Source organism: Caloenas nicobarica, chromosome 3, assembly GCF_036013445.1.
Source record: "Caloenas nicobarica isolate bCalNic1 chromosome 3, bCalNic1.hap1, whole genome shotgun sequence".
Lineage (NCBI taxonomy): Eukaryota > Metazoa > Chordata > Aves > Columbiformes > Columbidae > Caloenas > Caloenas nicobarica.
The window spans coordinates 43,614,914-43,639,480 of NC_088247.1; the positions used below are offsets into that span (position 1 = coordinate 43,614,914).

General features: G+C 41.9%; 1 protein-coding gene across 1 annotated transcript in view; it reads right to left on the reverse strand.

Moving 5' to 3' along the window:
• USP45 (ubiquitin specific peptidase 45) overlaps positions 1 to 22,238 on the reverse strand; it is a 56,490-nt gene extending 34,252 nt beyond the window's left edge. The window contains exons 1-5 of the mRNA XM_065632985.1: positions 22,146 to 22,238; positions 13,671 to 13,780; positions 11,361 to 11,530; positions 9,660 to 9,763; positions 9,056 to 9,156 (exon numbers count right to left, since the gene is read on the reverse strand). Of these exons, the coding sequence (XP_065489057.1) occupies positions 9,056 to 9,156; positions 9,660 to 9,763; positions 11,361 to 11,530; positions 13,671 to 13,770 (475 nt within the window). The 5' untranslated portion in view covers positions 13,771 to 13,780; positions 22,146 to 22,238. The remainder of the gene's footprint in view (positions 1 to 9,055; positions 9,157 to 9,659; positions 9,764 to 11,360; positions 11,531 to 13,670; positions 13,781 to 22,145) is intronic.
• Positions 22,239 to 24,567: the final 2,329 nt, after the last annotated feature.

The window sequence follows — 24,567 nt, forward strand, 5'->3', positions numbered from 1 at the left end:
AAAACAAGAGATGTCAGCAACTAAACTCCTGGGAAAAAAAAACATCCCCCCAACAATTACATATATCAAACAAAACCTTTCACAATAATTACATTGTCCCATAAGACTGTAACTTCTTCAATTATGCAAGCAATAAATAAACCAGACTTGGTGAGTTTATTAACAATAGGCAGTTTAGATGTACGTTCATTAGACACACTAGAAACAACACACAAAGGCTGCTTTCTGGTGCATTTGAAGAGAAGTAAACAAAAGTTACCACCTGAAGGCTGCAAGTCTTTAGCAATTACCATACTCTGAATTGCCCTGTACAACCCGGTCAGCAGCTAAATCAGAATTAGTACCGGTTTCCCCAAACATTTACTTCTTCACCCACCTCCCCTTGCCATAGCCAGAGGAACTGCTAACGTAACCCAAATGAATAGAATGCTGCTCTTTTAATTTTAAACAACAGAAATTTGATAAAACTGCAGTGGAATATGCTACCACCATAAAGCCCACGTATTTCCTTATTTCCCTTATTATTTAAATAGATGAGGGGCAGCAAAGTTAGTCATTAACTTGTAGCCTAGAGGTAATGGGAAGACTTGAGATAACAATATTTAGCCTTGAATTCTACTAGCAACTTTCATATTGTCATGGTTGCAGGACTAAATATGAACATTACTGACATCTGCAGTGTCTTAAATATTGATTAACAATGCATGTCAATGTAAACGAGTTATGGACTTAATAGATGCCAAGAACTGTGATGCTGCAATCTCTGTCTTGACATATGAATTCATGTATTTGTTCTAATGAGTTTCACATTGAAGTCTCATTAAAGTGTTCTTGAGAAATAACTAACAGAGCTATTTACGTTAATGAAATGCTCATGTCAAAAGGTTCTTTTATGTACACTCCTAGGTAGTTTCTTGCTTAGAAGATTTTAAAAATATAATTAAATAAAACACAAGTCATTAAAGTATCTATTGTATCTGGTAACAAGCTTCCGACACAGTCTGTCTGCACCTCGCAGTGTTACCAAGGCATAATAATTTTTCCAAATTGCATCTGAGTTTGTCAAGATGCTGTTAGAGGTGCTTTGCTGTTTAAAAACATTTTTAAGTGTTCTCAAGTAATACTGCTCACGCAGCTTTAAAATATTCTCCCTTCCACTGGTGTGGAAAATTAAGACAGTACAAGGGCAAAGTAAGAGATCAAGTTCTCCTTGAAAAAGCAGACAACACAATGAATGACAAATAGGTTGGGAGCTGCTCACGCCCTGAAACAGTCTCAGTTTCATGGGCTACGTGCAGCAACGCCTTTTAATTGACGTGCTTACAAGGGGCAGCTACAGTGTCTAAGCCTCGTCCACCCACACAGAGCTGCAAAAGCAGGAGAACGGGAGCTCCAAGTGACTGCAGCTTGAAGGCACTGCTCGCTCTCAGAAATTTAATGTTATAAGTGAACACTTCTTCCCCTCAGAAAAGCATGCCATACAGAGGAGTGGTGGGGAGACGGTTAAAAAAAAAAAAAAAAAAAAAAGCCAAAATTGTGTAAATAATTTGTGTATTAGTATACCACAGTTGTTGCATTTATCCATCGGCATTCAAAAACATCTGGGACAGCATCTTAAAGTAAACAATGTTCACAAGGCCATCTGGACAAAACTGCAGGCAAAAATTAAAGCATAAGCATATGGAAAAGCAGATTTTTCTCTTCCCTTTAGCAGTAGAGGATGACAAATGTCAAACCTAGATCTGTCCACGCTTCACTGTGCTACGCTTTGCAGCACCACCTGGCTCTCCTTGCACAGCCACCAAATATGGACAGCACTGCCACAGCGGACCATATCTGCAGGGCAAACTCGATAAAAGCATTTCACTTCATGGTTAAATGGCAGCTTCACACAAGTAGCAAGGTCCCATTTGCTGAACCTTACATACAAATTAGTTAAGGGAGGGGAAACAAAGGCAAAGCATCCAGCTTTGCGATAAAGAGCCGGATGAACACGCAATTATAAAACATAATAAATGCAAACCAGACATCCGATTGCCACAAAGCTGGATAATTAGTATGGGGATAAGGAGAAGTAGTAGTAAATTAAGAAAAGGCCTGTATGTTGTTACTGAAGTCTAGGAACCTCCTTCCATTTAGAAGGTTTTAATTACTGATTAATTACTCTTGATTTTTTAATAATTTTACAAACACAATCCACGTGACATTTTACTCGGGGTTTTTTTTGTATCTGTGAAAAAGTCTTGACAGAAAAGTGTTGCTTTGCAATTACAAACATTACCTGCTGTCTCGCTGCTTCCACGCAGATATTTTTAAAGACATACACAGAACCAGAGGAAGGACAGCAGTTTTAAATTTAACTCTGCTTAGTGTCCCCAGCTCAGTCGTAAATGACAGATGAGCCTGAAGCTGAATGTTTAGTTGACATGTGAAGAGTTGGTCAGTCCTAATAGAAGATGCTGGTAATGACTGCGATAGCTATTACTTCTACAGATTGGGGCTGGAGGGTCCTTCTGCAAAATTAACCCCAGGCTACAAGCATGTTATTAATCAAAAGGCTAATATGTAATTTTTTAAAGTGAATTTGCACTGAAATGTTTCATGGAGTCTTAATGACTCAATCTTGCAACCCTGTAATGTTTTAACAGGCATGCTTTTGGATATGAAAAGTGACTTTTAAGCTAGTACAGACACAAAAGGGACCCTAGCAGAAGGATTCCATCGAAATGGCTGTCATCTGCTGTTGCCCACAAGGGCCTTCAGCTGCTGGCCAGACAAGGGAAAAGAAGTAGTCCAAGCCATTTGTCTGTGTGCAGTAATACCTGTTATAAAGGAACTTGTTAGTGAGAGCAAGGTGGGTGAAAAGCACAGAAGTGATTAAATGCATAGATTGATTTCTATCCATAGTTCACTATTTAGTTCATCATTTAGTTCACTATTTTATTCACACTTTTAGAGAGCTGACATGGTGACCCTCAACCTCTCTGCCCTTCGCAGGCACTGTAAACATCAGCCCCGGGAAGGCCCGTCCTCCCCGGCGGGGACAGCGTATCTGGCTCGGACTGTTTTGGAGTTCACACAGACTCCTCCTGCAGTTTTGTTGCAGACGTGGCCTTTCTCATCCAGTCACACAGGGACAACTCTCACCCAAGGTGGTCCTTGATCACCCCAACATACTTTTCCCTTGACAAAGTGTATCTGCCCTACCAGAGCACTCTGCCAAGATCCATTGCCCAGCTCTCCATCCAGCTCATCACACCCTACTGACCGTGTCTTCCCAGGCACCAGGCCAGTGCCTGCCTCTGGTCCCACCATAACGTCCACCCTCCAGCGCTCACTCCTTTGGCTCTCAGACAGCTGCCTTTGTGCATGGGCACCATCCTCGTGCTCGGCAAAGCTTCCTGATGTCGCCCTGCTCTCCTCCATGCTAGCAACCCCCAATCCTGAGGTCACCCTGCTCTCCCTCACGCTGGCAACCCCCTTCCCCGCCAGACCCAGAGGAAAGAGGACAGCAGTCATCGACTGCTCCTCTGCTACCGCTCTTGCTCGCAAGGCACTCTTGTCTTGCCACTCTTTTCCTCAGCTTTTTTTTTTCTTTACCTACATCTGCTCACCTGTAGTCTTGTCTCGTAAGCTCTCTGGAGGCAGGGAACATGGTTTTGTCTCATGGCTGCAGAGTACCAGCCTCATGGGTGTGCGACTGAGAATCCCAAGCACAACGTTAACATAGACAATGATTCAGTGTGTGAATCAGAGCAAGTCACCAGACCCAGTGTGCAAACACAAGCGGTGCTGACACACCCACTTGCAAAAGATATTCAGAAAAGTTATCACAGGTTCCCTATCAATTTGTTTTGCTCATACTTCAGACATTTGCAGCGACCATGGACTTCTGTACCATCCTTACTGAAAGTGAGCTGTGCGCAGGGGTGCAGATGGCGTGCAAGCAAAAAGATAAATGACATCCAATTTTTCTTTCAGCCGGGGGAGCAGTGGTTTTGCTTATCTTTTCAATGCGACTTTTCTTTTTTTTTAAATTAAAAATGAGGGTTCCAGGAATATGCACTTTTATTCCAAGGTCAAGCCTTTTCTGTTGAATGCAACTCTGGTACTTCAGCTGAAGGTCTTCACAGTAAAAACAAGGTTAATAGATTGCTTTTCTTTTACCAAGTTCTCATCACACTGTATTATGAAATAATACTAAATTGTCTGGCACTCCTTTTTTATTTGAAAAATTTAATATTTTTTTTTCAACACCGTACAACAATGAGAATCTAACCTTTAGAAAAACAGCATGGTTCTCTTCTGAAATGGTCACTAACTTTACGTTTTACAATCCAAATTTCTCTTGCAGTGTTACAATCCTAACTAATTAAAGACTACGAACTGCAATTTTATTTCTCTGATTCTGCCAGAATGTTATAAACTAAAAAATACATCTTCAGAGTGTGAAAGAGTAAGCTATTCAAGCACCAGTTTTGATCCTCTACACTCAGATGACTTGTGCTACACTTCACAAGTAAATAAGTACGTGGATTGGAAAGGGAAGAATCCATGGATAAAAATGACAGGAGGTCTAAAAAAATTTTTTCTCAATGATTCAGTTTTCATTTCTCTGTGATGGGTATAATTAACGGTAGCCCCTAAAAATATAAGTGAACTTGAAAGAAAATTTATGACCAAAAAAAAATGTCTTTTTGCTGAAGTGTAGCTCAGATTTGGAGAATTAACATACTCTGCTTCATTTTGCTATTTAATTTTCTTTTTAAATAGACAGAATGGACTTATATGACTTCAAGCTCCAAACTACACGTAATGAGAATCAGTTATGAAATAATATAATTATGTTTTTCAGTGTGATCCTTTGTCAACTGCTAATATCCACAGATGAATGCAAATCTGAGAAGTTATTTCTCATACTATTTGTTTTTCCATGCCACTTAACACCTATTACTTGTACTGTAAAATTACATGTTTTTTTAGTCTGTTTTACATCAGTTATATTCATTAAAATAGAAATCAAGTTTCTAACTTTCACCTACTGGCAAATCTCGGCAGCTGAACTTACTAGCAAAATCTCATTCCTCTGCTTGACCTTCCCAACAATAAATTTATCTACAAAATTTGAGAACAAATATTCTTCCTTTCCATTCTATTGCCATGCAAACCAATTTAATTAACTGCTCTATTAAAAAAATGGAGTATTCAATCTTATGTCTCCACTGACATCTAATTTGGCTTTTGTAAAGGAAAATACGCATAATACTCACTTTTAAGACTGCAAAACAATTTATTTTCTCCAGCAAATGAGCAGACACGCAGATCGCAATGTCTCAGCATGGTTTCTGTGTACTACATGTGCATTATGTCCATGTGAAGCTCACAAGTGTGCCACACGGACAATACTGCACCTGCCTTTCTGCGAAAATCATCATGGCCTGCTAACCTTTTCCACAAAACACATTTCTGGGTGGTACACCCTAGAAAGCAATCTTGCTTTATTCTTCCATCTTGTGCCCAACATGACCTCTTAACCAAAGAGACTCCTCTAAAAAAATTAAAAGGCCAAAAAAAAAAAAAAGCAGGCATTGCTGGGTACAATAAACCATAGATCAGATGTGAAAATCACACAGCTGCAAGCATTCTTTTGGGAACCCAGCACTGGGATTTATCTCAATTGCTTAATGTAATTACAAAAGTCAGTCATGTAGTAGTAATGTAATTTGCACATTTTTACAGCTGAAGTGAAGTTGAATCTTTATGAGAGGCCAAGTGAAAAGCAGGGATCCTGCTGCCACGCTATTCCACCACATTAGTACCAAATGACAAGCATTTTGCTTTTGTTTATTTTCCAAGATGCATTAATTAGGAAATCTATATAACTCTCCCTTACATGTTTAAGCTGATTATTTTATCTTTAAATGGCTCCTGCACTACCGAGAAATGAAAAAAAAACTAGCAGCCCTCATCTGTTACTTATATCCATGTTCATTCTGCACTTCTGCAGAAATTTCTGCACGATGCTATTTGAATTTTAACGATGCGCCATGCCAACCAGTTGTTGCAACAGAAAGAAATCCAGACATAAGATGAATTGTTGTTGCATTGCCACGTTCTGATATAAAAATTAAGTGTCTTCACTTTGGTTTTTTTTAGGAAGAAACTGAAAAGCACTTGGAAAAGAGCACAAGACTGATTTTTAAGTGAGAAATATTAATTATTAATTGTCACATTTACACTAATGGTTTCTCACAAGTTATTTTTCATTCATTTAAAATTAGTTTATGTTTTTAATGGCTAAATATACCCAAAAAAATTTTTAAAATCTAAGCCAACTAATAATTTAAAGGATGATAGTTACACTGAAAATATCACTGTAACATGAAAGAAAAAGCTACACTTAAAAAAAGATAAGTTATCAATAGCAGAGTTAATTTTCACTATTACACTTCATGTCCTTTGTGTTCTGGAAAACAGCATGAATTGCATTTCAATTTCAGATTTTATTTTTTTAAAAATCCATAAAGGCAGTCTAATTTAAAGACAAGAAAAAAGTCTTATTACATTTCTTTAGGGGAGGGACCAAGTGTGCCAGCCCAAGTGTTTGACACAAAACAGAAAAGGCATTGCTGTTACCTTTATGGAAGTGAAACAAGAATGCCAGCCCTGGTTGGGAATTCCCTCTCATGCATACTACTTATTTATCAATACATGGCTGCTTCCCAGGCTCTTCCAGCAAGGAGCGCGACCCAAAGCAACAGCCTGTGCCGGGCAAACAGCTTTTTCCTCTTTTCCTTGCCACTTAAGAAAACCAAACAAATCATATAATCATAGAATGGTTTGGGTTGGAAAGGATCTTAAAGATTATCTGGTTCCATCCCCCCTGTCATGGGCAGGGACGCCTTGCACTAGACCAGGTTGCTCAGAGCCCCATCCAGCCTGGCCTTGGACACTTCCAGGGATGGGGCATCCACAGCTTCTCTGGGCAGCCTGTTCCAGAGCCTCACCACCCTCATGGTGAAAAATTTCTTCCTTATATCTAATCTAAATCTACCCTCTCTCAGTTTAAAGCCATTACCCCTTGGCCTTTTACTACATGCCCTTGTAGAATGCCCCTCTCCAGCTTTCTTGTAGGTGCTCTTTAGGTACTGGAAGGCTGCTGTAAGGTGTCCATGGAGCCTTCTCTTCTCCAGGCTGAACAACCCCAACTCACTCAGCCTGTCCTCATAGGAGAGGTGTTCCAGCCCTCATGTCAGTCAAATCAGATTCCACTTTTGGAAACAGCAAGATGAGAGCCAATCCTTTGCCAGCAACAGAAGGAAAAGGGATAAGAAACTGTGAATGCATCTACCAATCTGCATTGGACGGTGGGAAAAAGATGATTTGGTGTGGCTTAATTGATCTGGGATGAGGAAAAACTGCTCAATCAGCAGGCAGAGCTCCACTGAAATTAAGAAATTGCTGGAGATATATGAATTCTGATGAGATGCCCTGCTAGCTAATTGGCATTCCCAGAGCTCTCAAGAATGGGATCCAAGTCACCATACTCTGCCACATGGAGAAGGTCGCAGACTTCCACCTTTAAAACATTCCTGGCAGTGCACACACACACACACACACACTTTTTGCATGAATAAAAGCTTGCACTTGACCCTCAGCCCTTTCCCGGCACGGAGCGGGAGCCACAACAGCCCCTCAGGAGCAACCTCCATGTGCTGAGACCTCTTGCTGCCGCGGTGGCCACCCCACAAGGCTTGTGCCTGAAAATACGCATTTTCAAACCAGCATCAAAATAGAACACAAATACATATGCAGCAGAAATACATTCTGCCTGGCTCTGCTATAAACACCTGATTTTTAAGAAATCTTGGGCCTAATTTAAGCTTGCTTTTCCTGAGTTAGTTTGGAATTTCAATTGCTTAATTTAAGACATTTCACAGAAAACTTCCAAGTGCCATACTCTGAAAATTTTAAATATTTTGAAGTTTCACAAATTAAGAATCTAAAGCACAAAGCCATATCTCTCAGAAAGTCTTATCCAACAGCACAAAACCAGGATGGAATTATTTCCACTAAATGAACTCAAACAGACACTATAGAATTTTCATCTGTAAGCAAGCTGCAACATCCATTTATTACATGTAAACTTAAAACTGAAGCTGTGAACAGAAGCGTATTTCCATTGCTGCAAGAAAAAAGATGTAAAAGTAGCAATTTATCGATTTATTACAATTAAATAATTTAACATGCAACTTGTGGCTAGACTAGAATATAAAATATATATTTCTGAGTGGCCCTTGATTTTTTTACCCTCAAAAAATACGTAACATCTCTTAAAACCAGTAGGATTTATGCACATGCAGCTACAGGAACACCTGGTCTAATTCAGTAAGGCTATCCTTCTCCATTCTTACTTCTAAGAACTTGATTATCTCTGCAGTTGAGGGCCACAGGTACAAAGTTCTATCTACTATTACATAGATCGAGAAGATATAGTAGGCTCCTACCATGAGAAAATAATTTAATACTATTTTCTATTAATAGAAATGAGTGCTCTATCAATTAAAGCCCAATAACATAAATTAACAAAAAGCATTACACCCAACAACGGAGTACTAGAAAATCCACTTAAACAAATTTAATTAACTGTGGAAAACAAATTTAAATCAGATGCATTTTAAGATGTGACACATCCACACTAGGAAAATTCAACTCATTTATACTTCTATACAGGTTCAGTACATTAATTTATATGGCATCTTATTTAAGGTAACATCTTCTCTACAATAAACTTCCTTCATTAAAGAAAAAATTTGGAAAAACTGTGCCTACAGTGCCCATAATATTTTTTAAATGTAATGATACTGTAGGGAAAAAAATGACTTTTTGACAGGCATTGCTTCCCCAAGTAATTGTTCAATTACAAATTGCATTATACTCACATCATACACCATTTTTCAAGTGTATGTTTAACATGACTCAAAATCTGAAATGCTCATTTTTAGAGACAGTACATTACAGATGCCACCAGATAAAACTATTTGTGTAAACTTACTTGGTTCAGCCCTGGAACCATATTTTTGAAGAAAGTCGACTATCTGTGCCAAAACTTTTTTGTTGCAATGTGTTGACAGCTCTTCATCACATTCATAACACCTAAACAAAAGAAGAAATAAACTGGAATTCAGGATATCTGGATGCAACTCCAAGCTCTAACAAACCCCTCAACCTCATGCAAATCACTTCAGGTCTGGGTTTCAATTTTTCATACTAAAAAGAGGAATAAAACTGAATTCTCTCATCCCATATATGCTCTTCTATAGATCAGCCTCAATTCACTGCGATACTTACAGATTTATATAACCTCAGTTTATAGTCCTGCAAATAATCATACAGAAACAAGCAGGAAGGACAAACTCCTGCAACCAGCCAACTCTCTACAGAACACAATGGACTCAAACTTCTATCCTAGTATTGACTTGTGACCCCTCTGAGAGTCGTAAGGACAAACTAATTTTCTCTCCAAAAAGCCTCTGTCCTCTATATAAAGGATTCATTTTATCTGTCAGAATCATTCCTTATCACAAGAAGACACTGCTTTAAGTTACGAGTAGTCCTTATATGCAGGCATACATGAACACCTGCACACTCATTCTCACCATATGATCCACGTGCTGAGGTTGATAACAATGCAATGAGGTTCTGTGCGCGCTGTCTGGAAGTGTTTCAGAGAATGCTGGCCTTCTGAGTTCTTACTACATCCCTAAAAACGGAAACATCAACATGGTAAAGGGAAAAAAAGGAAATAGGAAAAGATTACATTATTAGTAAATAAACTGCAAAAACTTTACTTTTCAAAATTAGACAGAAAGCTATAGTGGCCTAAATACTCATTTAGCATTCTCAAGGACTGAGAGGGTTTAATGTTCTTTATAATCCAGTATTATAAAGATATCAGTTAACTTTTTTTTTTAAATGAACACATTTTCTTTTTACTAATAAAGGAAAACCAACGACAACACAAACCCAAAATTTCATCTTTTCTACTTGGAAAAAAATCAGTTAAAAGTACAGAAAATCATTAAGTTTGTTTTAACTTAATAGAAATAATTCCTAGTTTTTGAATAAGTATCAATAGCAGAAAATGATGCCATTCACAAAAGAATTCTCTAAAAAATAAGAAAGAAATTACTATGTATCATATCGGTTCACAGAATATCAAGGAAATGACAACATAGGTAACTCTCACTGGTCAAGAATGTCAAATGCATTCCAGATAGCAAATGCAAAAGGTACATAACTTGTTTTGTACTAAAAATCTACTCAGAACGCACTATGCACAGCATCTTCAAGAGACAGTATTTGCAATTCTGCAAATATCTACAGAGAGGGACTGAAAAGATTCAGGACTGGTGTCTGAGTGAGGCGCGAGTTCTGGAGGCTATTAACAGCACAAACATGGAAAAGCTCGCAGAGTTAACTCCTTTTTAAAATGCTTCTTAACTACAAGTTTTCAGAGACAAAATTTACAAGTCCTCCTCAGATCTAGTTAACTATCTTCTGAAGCTTTCAAAAAAGCATGTTCCTTTCAAAATTCAACCTGATTAGATAATACTGGTAGGAGCTGGCTTCTGTCCTTACTGAAGTAAGACCTACTAGAAGTCTAAGAGAATTGTGAAATGCTTTGTTCAGGCAACTATTAGCCGAACCAAGCGTGACATTGCCTGTAAAATGAATTTTTCTTTATCTGGCTTTACTTCACTCACAGGGCAGAAACCTGTGCAAGCCCTTGGGGTCAGGACCTGCCATTTCAAACTCTGAAGCCACAATTTGACATTATAACTGATCCAATCTACTGGCAAGCTGCCACAAAAAGCAGCATTCTCACTCCGGCATAGACCTTTCTCCCTGGTTTCGATCAAATCTAGAAACTGAGCGCCCACAGTATAAGTTGATTCAGCGATATACATATTTGTTTTTTCATTCATTTGTATTTGCGGGATCTTCTGTCAGACGAGCCAGCAGAATGGATGCATTTTGCAACCACACAGTTCCTGCAGCCAGTTTTCTGTAAGCGGCAAGAGCATGCAGGTGAAGAGCACAGCAAAGGTAGGACCAATACTTACTACTCCTGATGCCAAACTGCACCACAACACAAAAAGCTAACCCAAAGCACTGCCAAAAATGAGACAAGAACATAAGGCCACATCCCACTCCACTGAAGAAGCTGAAGCACGGATTCTCACAACTAAGCACTTACGTCACAGTGTTTCACTGAAGGTGATGAGAGACCAAACAGACAACGATCCTTTAGAAAACCAGGGCTGATCCACCTCCATAAATTGACAGCGTATGCTCACCTGAGAGCCACATTTGAGACACAGCCATATGTCCGAAGGTGCCACGGGCTCACCATCACTCATCCGCCTCTCCTTCAGACACTCCGCACATATCGACCAGACGCTCTGAGCTACCGCCCTCTTCACATGATGCACATCCACTGCTTGGCTCACGTGCTGGCAGGTTAAGCCTAGAGAAAACAACACATACTCGCTTTCATCTATTAAAAATCATAGCTATGAAAGGAAGCTTGTGTAGACTGAAAGAGCAGAGTCTTCAATGAATTCAGCATCAGGAAAAAAAAAAAGGCAAAGAACTAATATAGGAAAAATCAGCCAGCTGCTCCCCATGTACTGAATTTCATGAAATATCTATTTCAGTCTCTATAATAAAAACCCTTTTCAAGTTAATAAATGCCACCTCTTAAAAACAGATAAGCTACTTTGTACAAAAATGCAAGGACTTCCGTACAAAATTAATTTCCCTGTTTCTTTGTTTTGTTTTTTGTTTTGGGGGTTTTTTTTTGTCAACAGTAAAATACTACATAAATCTATTTTTGCATAGAACAACACAGGCAGTTGACCTCCTTTTCAATCCACAAAGAAAGATTTTCAAATACCCATTCATCCCTACTACAACTGCCCACTCTGAACATGAATATCAACCACCATTCTTCCCTGTGATACTTTTTGCACAAATTCCACTACAGTATCACAGAAAAACCTAGGTTTGAAGGAACCTCTGAAGGCCATCTTGTTCAAACCTTCATTCAAAGCAGGGCCAAATACAAATTTAGATCTGGTTGCCCATGGCTCTGTTCAGCTGAGTGTTGAATATATTCAAGGACAGAGGTTCACCAACTCACTAGAAAATCAGTTTTCTGTCTGACCATCCTCGGGGTGAAAATAAATTTCCTCATACCTAGCCAAATTTTCCTTGCCATAACTTTTGTCTGTTGCTTTTAGCCCTTTCATTGTGGACCTCCTAGAAGGGTCTGGCTCTGCCTTCTCCGTAACCACCTATCAGACGTTCAAAAAAAGAAACTATACTTTCATTCACATGGCTTAACAAAGCCATTACCTTCAGCCCCTCTTCACGCATCATGTTCTCAATCTCCTTAACAACGTGGAGAGGGTGACTCACTGCTGCACTCACTCTGACAAATCAATGTCTGTCTTGTAACGCAGAGCCCAAAACTGGACACAGTACTCCAGATGAAGTCCCACAAGTGCGGAAAAGATGGAAAGAACCACGTACCTCACCCTGCTCTCTAGTTAATGCAGTCCAACACACAGCAGGCACAAGCCACACTGCTCGCTTTTATTCAGCGTGTGCACTAGGATCCCCCAGAACCTTTTCTGCAAATCTGCTTTCAAGCCATTGATTCCCATCCTGTAACTGCATGTAGCTATTTTGGCCGAGGCGCCAAACTCTCCACTCGCCTTTGTTGAACTCTGAGAAGCTTCTCCTAGCCCATTTCTCCAGCCAGTCTAGCTCACTCTGAAGGGTAGACCCACCTTCCAGCATATCAACTGCTTGCCTCCATTTGTTGTCATGAAGATGACAGAGCTCAGCCTCACAATAACACCACCCAGCTCTCTCAGCACCTTCAGGTGCATCCCATCTGATCCCATGGACTTGTACATGTCTAGTTTGCTTAACAGCTCTCAATCTTCTTCTACTCTGGACAATGCCTACACCCCAGAGTCTGCCACTAGGCTCAGGTACCAGGGAGGACCAAGTGCGGAGCTTACATGTGAAGACAGAAGCAATGGAAGGATTGAGTTCCTCAGCCTCTTCTCATGTCACATGTCCCTAGGTTCCCTGCTCCCTCAAGCAGCAGGTTTGCCCTTGCCTTAGCCTTCAGTTTACTGTCACAGTATCCATACAAGCCCATCTTCACACTCCTCATCAGATTCAACTCTGAGGCTGGTTTACATAATCCCACCCCTGCACACTCAGGGTCCCTGCAAGGGCAGCCCAAACCTGCCTCCACCTTCTCTGCCCTTTCTTTTTGCCTCTGAGCTCAGTCTGAAGCTTCTTGTTCAGCCAAGCAGCCTCCTGTGACACATGCTTGACCTTCCGTGCATGGGAAAGGACCGTTCTCCTGCTTTGAAGTTGTCATCAAAGATGAAACAACTCTCCAGCCCTTCAGGGTAGTCACATAGTGTAACATCCAATCATGTCATAAACACTTGACTGGGGATATTTCTGTTATAAATTCAAACAAGAAAAGTATTTAATGGTACTGCTGATTTGTGGGTTTCATCAATCAATGTGGAAGTTATTAGCTCTCAACCTCAGGGCTGAACATCACCTAATGTATTTACCTGAAATATCATCTGAAGAGTCCTCATCCTGCAGCCTGTTAGGCCTTTTGCTTCTCTTTGGTTTCTCAGGGTTGGCTCTTGATGGATCTTTCACCCGCATCTGTTACTTACTAGGAAAGAGAAACAGAGGTTGCTTCATTGTCTAAATGCTTTATCAAATGGAGTGGGTTTGAACGCTAAAAGTATGAGATCATATCGTACATTCAAACCTCACTAACACAGTTTTGGGCTTTGACTAATGTCAGCTACTGCGCAACAAGGAGTATGAACGTGTCAGGAATGAACTCTTAGAAATGCAACAAGATCAGTTAGTTACACTACTTGACATTATGAATCGTATCTGTAGCTACAGGGGAGACACGCTTCCAGGCAGTGGTGTTAAATATTTGAGATACCGAGATTCTCTTTATTTTTGTTATGGTAAACTACTACAGAGCTCCGGCCATACCTTACCAGGAAAACTTCGTCAAAATGAAATCATCTCTTCCTTAACATATCTCCCTTAGGAAAGGTTTCAGTCGCCATTTACCCTTGCATATTCCCTACAAGCTTTTGAGCAATTTCAAACACTTTAATAAAACACAAAATCTTCCAAATCTCATGGAAGTGTCTTCTCCTATGAGGGAGGACATACTGGAGTGCAAGCTGAGCCCTCTATTAAACATCAGAGAATCCATATGGATGAAGTCTCTCATAGGAAATTTGGGTCATTAATCAAGCAGGCCTATGAGGAACAGAATTAAAAGATAAACATTTGCCACTAAACTTCGAAAAAAGTCCTCAGAGATTTCAGCGCAACAGTCATTTAATCAAAATTCAAATGTGAGTTCACTGCAGGAGTGCAGCCATGCCTCACACAAACAGCTTCTGAGGCTCAGTTTACAGTTTGTCTTTTAACTACGTGCTGCATAAAAAACAAATTTATGTTTTCATATACAAAGCATATGAACGTAAGATAGTCAAATAGTCACACACTGCAATCCTGTGAGCCATGCTGTTTAGGTAAAAAATGACATCTTGTTGTGTACCACAAACAGGTTAATAACATCACCAAAGCCACCAATACCAAACATTTTCAACAGTGCTATCTCATTTATGTATAGGAAACCTCTAAAATGCCCTACATTTGGGAACAGCAAAACACGTATTCTTGCTACAGAACAAGTAGATAAGTTTGCCAAAGTCTAAAAAGTTTGTCTACCTACATTTTTACATCTTCTATGTGCTACTGAAGCTCGGAGAGACACGGGAACTGACCTGTATATCAAACTCAGTATTCCTTCTCCTATCTATTAAACCAATCAGCAGAACAGTCATCAATATCCATACTAGAGCATCGCCATCATTGGTACCTCAACAGCCTTCACCAAAGTGAAGCAGGCAATCCATACCTCAAAACTCCTGTTCCAGGTTCTTACAGATCTGGACGGATGTCTCTGCATCTGCCACACATGCCGTTAGCGCTGGAGGTTTTCTGCATGAAAATATCACCTAGAGATTTACTTTGGGCAAGTCAAATTTCTGTAGAGTACGAAAGAAACCTTTATTCTCTCCTTCCTTGCATCAGTGGCTTCATAACTCCTCAACCTTTCAAAAGGCACTTCATTTTTCACAGAATGCTAGCTTTACATAGCAATCAGTTTATACTATATTAAATACCATTATGTTATTAAATTATAGATTTAAAATTTTCCCATACTTAGGGGTATAAAGCTTCAGATGCTTAGAAATGCAAGTGAACAATGCCACTGAACTCAGCTTTGCTGGTTTTGTAGGTTTGCGATTCATGTTCATACAGTAAGAAAGATCTCAATATTCCAGCTCTTGACTATTTATATTCAACGAATGTTAGCATGCCTAATGTACATCAACAGCCACGTATCACAGCATGCATAGAACATGAAAAGGTGCTTCAGAGCCCAACAACTTCAACTGTGTATTTCTGCCTTGACATCTTATCATATATATCCAAGCTTCATGTGAAACTACCCATCACCACTTGTCGCACTGCTGCTTAACAGAGCACAAGATTCATCGAGACATTCATCAAAGAGTAAGGCCGATACAGCTGCTCTTAGAAAACCCATGATTTTACACTAAATTATGTAGAGTCAATAGCAAAGACAGCAAAAACGTCCTCCCTGAAGGAACATAGTTGTGTTTAGGTTATTCAACATTGACATAAACTATCTACAAGTTCAATTCAGCATAACAATTTTAATCTCTTTGGACACATTACATAAAACTGTCCAAACCACAGATATCACCCAAATGAAAGTCATGTTTGTAACAGTACACTTTGAGAGCTCAGATAACTTCATGAAAGAACAACTATGAGCCCGACCAGCTGAAACACAAGCAAGTCTTTATCACCTGTGAAATCCTGTGGCCCACAGGCCAGGTGACGCGATCCGGATCGGGGCACACACAGCCCACCGCTGAACCCACCCTCTAGGGTCCTTCAGGACTCGTGGAAAAGACAAAGTGTCAGCTGGTACCCACAACGACTGAAAACGTGGCATTTCTGACCCAACATAATCAACACGGCATTAGAAATGAATACTGGCATAAGAAGCCAGCATTCACACTGCAGGTTTGGGAACCCACTGAGCAATGCGGAGACTTCTCGGTCTTGTTTCAGTGAGAGCAGGCAGAACAAAAGATAACACGGACCATTAGATTAATCAGTTTCCATGAACACGCATATAGACAGGCATCCATCAGACAATGTTTACTGACCTGTGAGCATATCGAGGACCTAGCCAGCCGGGGTTTGTGCCTGATTTTGAAAAGCATGTAAGTGGGATGAAAGGGTGAGAGCAACGAGCTACTCAGCGTGTATCTGTGATGGAAGTAGCACAGTACATATGCACTACTATCTGCCCTCTTCCGGTATACTTGGGGACAGAAAATATTATGAATAAAAGATCTCATTTAACAATTAAAAATTATCAACATTTCAAAATGTTTACACCAGGAATTTGATTATTGTATTTAATTGAGACAAACAAGGAAGAAATCTGAGGTGCTTCAGAAATGACTTCTCAGAAATATTTTCATTTATGGGAAATAAAAGATCTAGATTTTATTGGAATTAAAACACTGAACAAACACAGACCAAAGGAATTATTAAATACAGCTAAGAAAAAAGCAAGAGATAATTGCTATGTTGACCATAGACACAAGGCATTCAGGACAAGCAGGCAGAGGAGAAACAATTTACACAAAATGAACTTGAAACACAGAACATTAAAAACCATGGCAATATTCCCATGATTTGCCTCTTACCCAGCAATTCTCCTATTTTTTTAATATGTTCGAGGAGTCATTTGTGGCTACAGCCATAAACTGTGGAGCGTCCTAACAGAGACAGACTCTCCCTCTTTCCCCATGCAGAAAGAAGTCACATAAATCCTTGCCTGGAAGTTTCTTTTTGTGATGGAAAAACAAACGCAGTAACTGTTTCATTTTGTATACACAAAATCAAGTCACAGTGCAAATGATACTTGACTAATCCATCTGTCAAATAAAAAACCCCCTGATTTTTATGGTAGAAAAAGCTGAGTTCAGAGGGTATCTTAGCTCCATCCTGATCTCTATTTGGCACGTAGTAAAAACCTGAAGTAGAAATTACGCAGTTTCATGGGGAAAAAACTAAAAATAGAGCTAAATCTCTTCCTTTTAAACAGTCATCTCATAAAAAACTAAGAACTAGTCCTTGCAAAACGTGTCCAGATTCTTTGAGCTCAGCATACAAGAGTTTGAAGTGTAATCATCACTTGCTATTCTCAGTTTACATTTTACTTCTCAAAAGACTCCTAATGCCAGACTGCCTACAAAAAGCTGATTAAGATCAAAAGCTCCTCACTACAACAGCTCGTTTCCACCTTTCTAGAAAGAACAAACCACTTCACAAGCAGTAGAATGATCTGCCTACTTAATTTTAAAAGCTTCAAATTTGACAAAGTGCCAAAATCAAAGTGCTAAATTTGTTAAGTTAAATGTAAAGTATGCCTTTAATATTTTAAATGTACGGTATATCTGAAAGTCTATATTTAATAGCATTAATATTTCTATATTTAGAAATGCAACCTCTTCATAAAGTATATATTTAGAAACTACAAAAGGATGGATGCAGTTCCTAAAATAAATAATTGTTATTTTAAAAAATGTTATATTTTACTGGAACTTAGTAGAGCTAGGACCAATAAAAGACAAAAGGCTGGTGTGAACTAGAATTCACGTTTCTTAAAACAAAACGAAAAACCAAAACAAACAGGTTGTTCCTCTTCGTAGTATCTTTATGCAAGAGAGGTGGAGAAGTAAATTATGTCTTCACAATCTAGACTCCCCAAAACCTATTCCCATCTTATCACCTTGCATACCTTACTTAGAGGTTGAGTCCCGCATCCTACAATGTCTACAGCTCACTTGCTAAATTTTGAAATGTGCCACCTTAATGAGTTTTCCCATGCTGTACCTTCACTATGATGCTTATGAGAAACCCAAACCAGATCATCAATATGTTAGAGAAAGAACCTGCTGTGCTGACTACTACCATATCACCACTTCCATCTGCCAAGATCCACTTTTCCCCTCCTCTTATAATTAGGGTGCCAGCTCTTTCAGGCAAATGCCACATTTTTGTTCTTATCTGTGTACTACCTATCACAACACTTTTCCTGACTCTTGATTAATGAGGATTACACTTGCATTACTAGAATGCAAACAACAATATAAAAATGGCGTAATGACCATCAGCTCATCCAAGCACACGTATGCTATGAAATACAGCCATGTGAGTCTATAGATAGTCTCTTGGTACTATTTTGGACACAGCTAAGACTCTTCCAGTAGAACTGGCCATTAACTGTGACACCAGTCTTGTTAACGATTTCATCAGTGAGCACCTGAATTCAAAGGAGCTGGGGCAAAAACATTTATCTCAATTAATCCGAGGTATCCTAAATTCCAGCTGTCTCACCACTTGTAGTCAAACTTTCAAGTTAAAATGATACCACTTCATGTTGCTAATGCAAAAAAAAAAAACCTTCATCATGTTGAAAAGGCATAGCACGCACTGGATACAGTGAAAAAATAGCATTTTCATGTAACTTAGCCAGCACCCAAACAAGGGCCTGAGGAACAGCACAGATGTGTAGAGAAACTCCAAAACCCAAGATGCTCCGTAGCACATCCATGAAGGGTCTTTATGAGCTTCCAATGGTACTGTCAAGAGTACAGAAGGAAGAGCCTCATACAGGTCAGTAATGCCAGATCCTCTGCAGAATTGCTACATGTTTTGATATAAGCTGCAAGTTGATATATTTTGGATGTCTGTTCCGAGCGTTACCTGTGGCATTTTGGCTTGCTCACCACTAGATCAAATGTCACCCAATCAGAGCAAGAACTGCATCCATCACAGCTGGCAACCGGGCAGTGTCACCCATCAGCGGGCCGGGAGGCTCAACGCTCTGACAGCCACCAAAACCTTTGCAGCAAACAAGCCCCTGCTGCCCGCTAGAGCAGTAAAAGGACCAGAACTGCTGCTGGTAGTGGCAGCAACACTTCTTCCCCTGGAAAATGTCATCTGAAATTCTGAAAGTGTCATCTCCAAGATTTCCTAGCCCAAAGGCACATCACACATCCTACAGCATCACTGAAGCTCAAACACCAATCCTGACATTATAGTACAGTCCTAAAACGGTGAGACACTGATGTACTTTTTGCACAAGAAGTGAGTTGGAGCCTTCAGACCACTAGATACAACTTTCCAAGTGACAGTAAAAATCCCATAGCATTTCTCGCTTTTATTAACCCTTTTTATCCAGCTGGCCAAGGTAAACATGGTCTGTCAATGTTCTCTTGTGCATCCTGCACAATCTCTCCCAGATCTCTTACTGAAACCTACCTGCCACAGAAAACCTACATCTAAGGATAAACAGAAAGCAGATATGTCCAGAAACTAGAATAAAAGGATCCTGTAACTAGGTTTATGACTAAAGTAAATAAAAAGATTGAGTGGGTAAAAGGAGAAGTGTTTTGATGACATATTTCTGGTAGTATCTTATAAAAAAGGTTTTGCTAGTGTCTTATGCAAAATTTCAGGGATCCCTGTCAATATCAAACTCATAAAACAAACTGCAACTTTTGCTTATGTTCTCTATCCCTCCTTAAAGGTATTTTAAAAAAAATATGAACACACCAAGAGAGAAAAACATCTGGGTGAATGGTCTGACATGGGTTTTCCTACATACACATGGATATCCTTTAAAAAGCAAACCACCTAAGTACCATAAAAAGAGCCATGGCTTACAACTAATGATGTTGGCTCACAAGTGAAAACTTCCTATGTGAAAAGGCAGTCAGATGACAGAGCTAACAGACTATGCACTCGTGTGATATGAACATCGATGCAAACAGTGTCATCACCACAGAAAAGGTGAGGCCGTAACCAGTGAATAACCAGTGAACTCATACTATCTTGGCAGGAAAACCACGTGGACAAAAACTGGGAAAAAAGCAGTTGAAGAGGCAATATGAGCAAAGGATGAACTTCAGAGAAATGCTAATTCTGTGAAGTCTTAAAAAAAAAAAGTAGTAGCAAGTAACAAGAAGGAAGCGTGGTTGCAGCACAGTGTGTGAGATAGTAGGTTGCAGCCCCCACAAGATAATAATTCAGCTGAGACTCACACCGTAGCCCTGCCTAGGGGGCTGTCAGAGCAGGTGAAGGAAGACAACAGCTCTCACATAACTTCCCATCTACTCTGGAAGGGTGTTGTGGCAGTCAGGTAATTAATGGGAGTAAACCAGATAAAACCATAAAGGACTACAGAAAACTCCACTGAGCTCTTTGAAAGTCAAAGTCTTGCCACTAAGCACAAAAAAATGTCATTCCATTTTCCTCCTCGAGACAAACTGCCCCAGTTTGTTTTGATGACATGTCTAAACTGGAACAACTTGTCCTTGATCTACGATTGATGCTCACAGCAGAACCTATGAGGCACTAGCTGCATTTCTGTGAATCTCACAGAAACAAAATTACAGAGCACCAGTTCTTCAATATTTCATGAAGAAATCTGACAAAATATTTACAACCATAGTAAACTACACAGCAACTTCACAAACACATGTTCTGCTATCAGTCTGGCACATGCTCATGCCACTACTATGCTTCCATTTAAAAACGTAGAAAATGAGAGTGCAAAGAATCCTTTAAACACAACTCTGCTTTATATGGTTGCATGAAAGGATTATTTAATGGAATTGGGAAATACTTGTAGCTAAAGATGACACACAACAAGAATACAGCACTACACCTGAAGTTATTGCCAGCTGCTTCTACGTTCTTGAGGTCTTACTTAATTGTTCTGCACCTGTGTTTAACATGTTGACATGTGTCTCCTATTTAACCAGGCAATTAGCAACGTATGTATAGTAAGAGCAGGACGAAGTCCCAAAGTAAAGGACATAAACAGCAAAAGACTGAATGAAGGTCTAAAAAAAAAAATCCAAGAATGTGAGAATCAAAACATTAAATCAAATACAACATGTGGAGTTGCACTCATGGGTCTAAAACACAACACCTCCAACTAATTGAGAAGACTGTCACCAGGCTGTCTTCTAATCACCACGCACGTCCCGCTCCGCGTTCGCTGAAAACTAAACTCGAGGTAGCGCGGCACCTGCAGCCACACGCGCCGCCCCACGCAGCCCTTGGCGTGGGGACCCGCAGCTGCCGCGGCAGCAGGGCCGGCGGTGGCATCACCAGGCCCGCACATGCCAGGCTGTCAGAGCGGGGCAGAAATAACCACGCCAGCCTCCTGACACAGAGCGGCAAGGCCGTTTTATAAGCGTATTCGCTTGCTAACTTGCCTAATGCAAAGTGAACGGAGCTTATGTTTAGACCCGACCAAAGGCGATGCTACCGACTCCCTCTAATTTAACAGACCGAGAAATTTACTGCGGGTCACGGAGACAGCCGGTCCTGCTGCCTTCATGTGACGACAGGGATAACCTATTTTACACCGGCAGCGGACGGTCGGCACCAGCAGCTCGTAGCCGGTTACCCAACGCGAGCCCAGGCCAGCCGTACTCGGCCGCCGGTCCGCAGCACCGCGGGAGAAGCGCCGGGCCGGGCAGGGCTGCCCCGGCAGCGGGGAAGGCTCCCGGCCCGGCCCGCGGCCACGGCGGGGCAGTGCTGCCCCCACGCCCGGCACAAGCGCCGCGGCCCCCCCGCAGCCCGCCCGGCTGCACCTGCGCGGCGCCCCGCTCGACGCGGCTCCGCAGGCCCGGCCGCCGCCATGGCGGAGCGGGTCGGCCCGGCCCGGCCCGGCCCTCCACCCGCGGCCACCGCGCGTCGGCGCGGAGGATCCGCGGCCACCCGGCTCCGCAGGAGAAGCGGCTGCGGCCCCGGCGCACCCCGAGCTGGGCCGGCGGCCTCCCCCCTCCCCGCCCCGGGCGCCCCGCACTCACGGAGCGGCAGGCAGGCAGGCGCGGCGGCAGGAAGCGGCGGAGGAAGCTGGGCCGCAGCCAGGGCCGCGCTGCTCCGCTCCGCCCGGCGCGGCCCGCCCCCGGCCTCCCCGCGGCGCTCCCCGCCCCAGCGCGGACGGCTCCCGCGGGCCCCGGGCGAGCTGCGTGCGGCGCCGTGCGAGCCGGGGCAGGACGGGAGGGATCGGGGCAGCGGTGCCGGTTCGGGGGCAAAACTCGTATCCCGCGTGGGACGGGCGGTGGGGAAAGCGGGGTTGCCCGTGGCTACCGGCCGGGCGGGAGCGTACCTGGGCCCGCCGAGAGGCCGCAGGCAGCGGCAGGTCCGGCCGCGGGGCAGCTTAGAAACTCCACGCAAAGAAAAGCAGGGGGTGCAAAGGAAAGGAGGCGCGATGGCGTTACCTTCGCCTCTGAATTTGGCGGGGGTTTGGTGAAAGACCTGGAGATGCTGCAGTGGATTTGCGCGGGTGGGGAGCAAGTTACAGGTTTGCCTGCGTGCGGGGGTGTGGGTGGTCGTGCCCAGAGGTTATGCAGAGGGGCCTGGGCCCTGCAGAGATTTTCAAGGTAACCACGGCGGGGGGGACTGGAGGGAGATGAGAATCAAAGGTGCGTGTCCCACCTGAGGGACAGGCAGGAGAAAGGGTGTCCAGCACACGAGCGAGAAGGCAGTAGAAACTGGGACTGAGATTAGACTCAGCATGTGGCTAGACAGCAATGGGGGCCTTATTTGGAGAGAAGACAAATCTGAATTAAAGACTGAGAGAGAGCAGTTTTATTGGGACAAGGCATAGAGAAAAAAGAGGGAAAGGGTGAAGTTGCTGTGGCACCCCTCAAAATCAAAGGATGGAGAACCTGTAATGGATCTGCTGACAAACAGGCTGAAAGATTGGTTAGAGAAGCCATTGGACCAAGCAAAGACAAGATGTCAGTATTGTTCAAAGAGGTGGACAGATTAAGCGGGATTTGATTTAGGTAAGAGGAATTCTTTAGGCACTGGTGAGAACTAAGCGCAAGGATCTGCAGGCAGGCTGCAGACTGTAACACAGGAGCCCCAGGACATGGTTTGTGAACACCGTGTTCATGGAGTCTATATGTGAAAGGGAGAAAGAATATGGGACAATACTCTGAAACAAATTGGATCAAGAAGTGAGTCCTTTCTCTTCCACACAGAAGAGATTAGAGAATTATTGCACTGCAAGGGCAATAGCTAGATTAAAAGTAGAGAAGGAAAGAAATAAAAATAGAGAAGGAAAGAAAAGTGAACATGTGTGAAAGGGGAATAGTGTGATATAAAGAGGAATAGGTTCATTTGTCCAGTTCTGGGCCCCTCAGTTCAAGAAGGACAGGGAACTGCTGGAGAGAGTCCAGCGCAGGGCAACAAGGATGATTAAGGGAGTGGAGCATCTCCCTTATGAGGAAAGGCTGAGGGAGCTGGGGCTCTTTGGCTTGGAGGAGACTGAGGGGTGACCCCATTAATGTTTATAAATATGTACAGGGCGAGTGTCATGAGGATGGAGCCAGGCTCTTCTCAGTGACAACCAATGATAGGACAAGGGGTAATGGGTTCAAGCTGGAATACAAGAGGTTCCACTTAAATTTGAGAAGAAACTTCTTCACAGTGAAGGTGACAGAACACTGGAACAGGCTGCCCAGGGAGGTTGTGGAGTCTCCTTCTCTGGAGACATTCAAAACCCGCCTGGATGCCTTCCTGTGTAACCTCACCTAGGTGTTCCTGCTCTGGCAGGGGGATTGGACTAGATGATCTTTCGAGGTCCCTTCCAATCCCTAACATTCTGTGATTCTGTGACTTAGCACAGGAGAGGAGAACAGAAATATCTGGAAGGGGTAGAACATCAAGGCACTGGCAGAAGGGGAAAGAAAGCAAAGGAGGTGGAAAAGATGAGGTGAGAAAATGTTTCACAAAGGAAAATGGTTTGAATTCTGTGCAGAGAGAGAGAACAGCAGGCTTTATGCATAGGTTCCTGTTGCGTTGGGGAAAATGGGATCTAAATTAGAGTTGCATTTTAGGAAAATAGATTTGCCATAGAAATCAGCCAGGTCCCCAGCTTTCCTCCATGAACACTCAACAATGCAAAAGCAGAGCCAAAGAAAGCCAGCGTTGGTATTGAGTCATGTCTGGGATTTGGTAATGAGAGAAAATGAGGAATCAAGGGCAAAGAAGACAGAAGCATGAAGAGCATCAGCAATCAGAGGCATGGATGAAAGAAAAGAGAATGCAGAGGGGGAAGGCCAAAAGCAAATAGTAAAGTATGGTGAAGAATACTATGGGAAGGCTGAAAAGTTTGTGGGGGGGAAAAACCCAAAACAGATGATAGTCAGAAAAAGAACATGCAGTAACAAAAAAAAAAAAAAAAAGGGCAGAAAAGCGGTAAGACTTGATGAAAGCCTA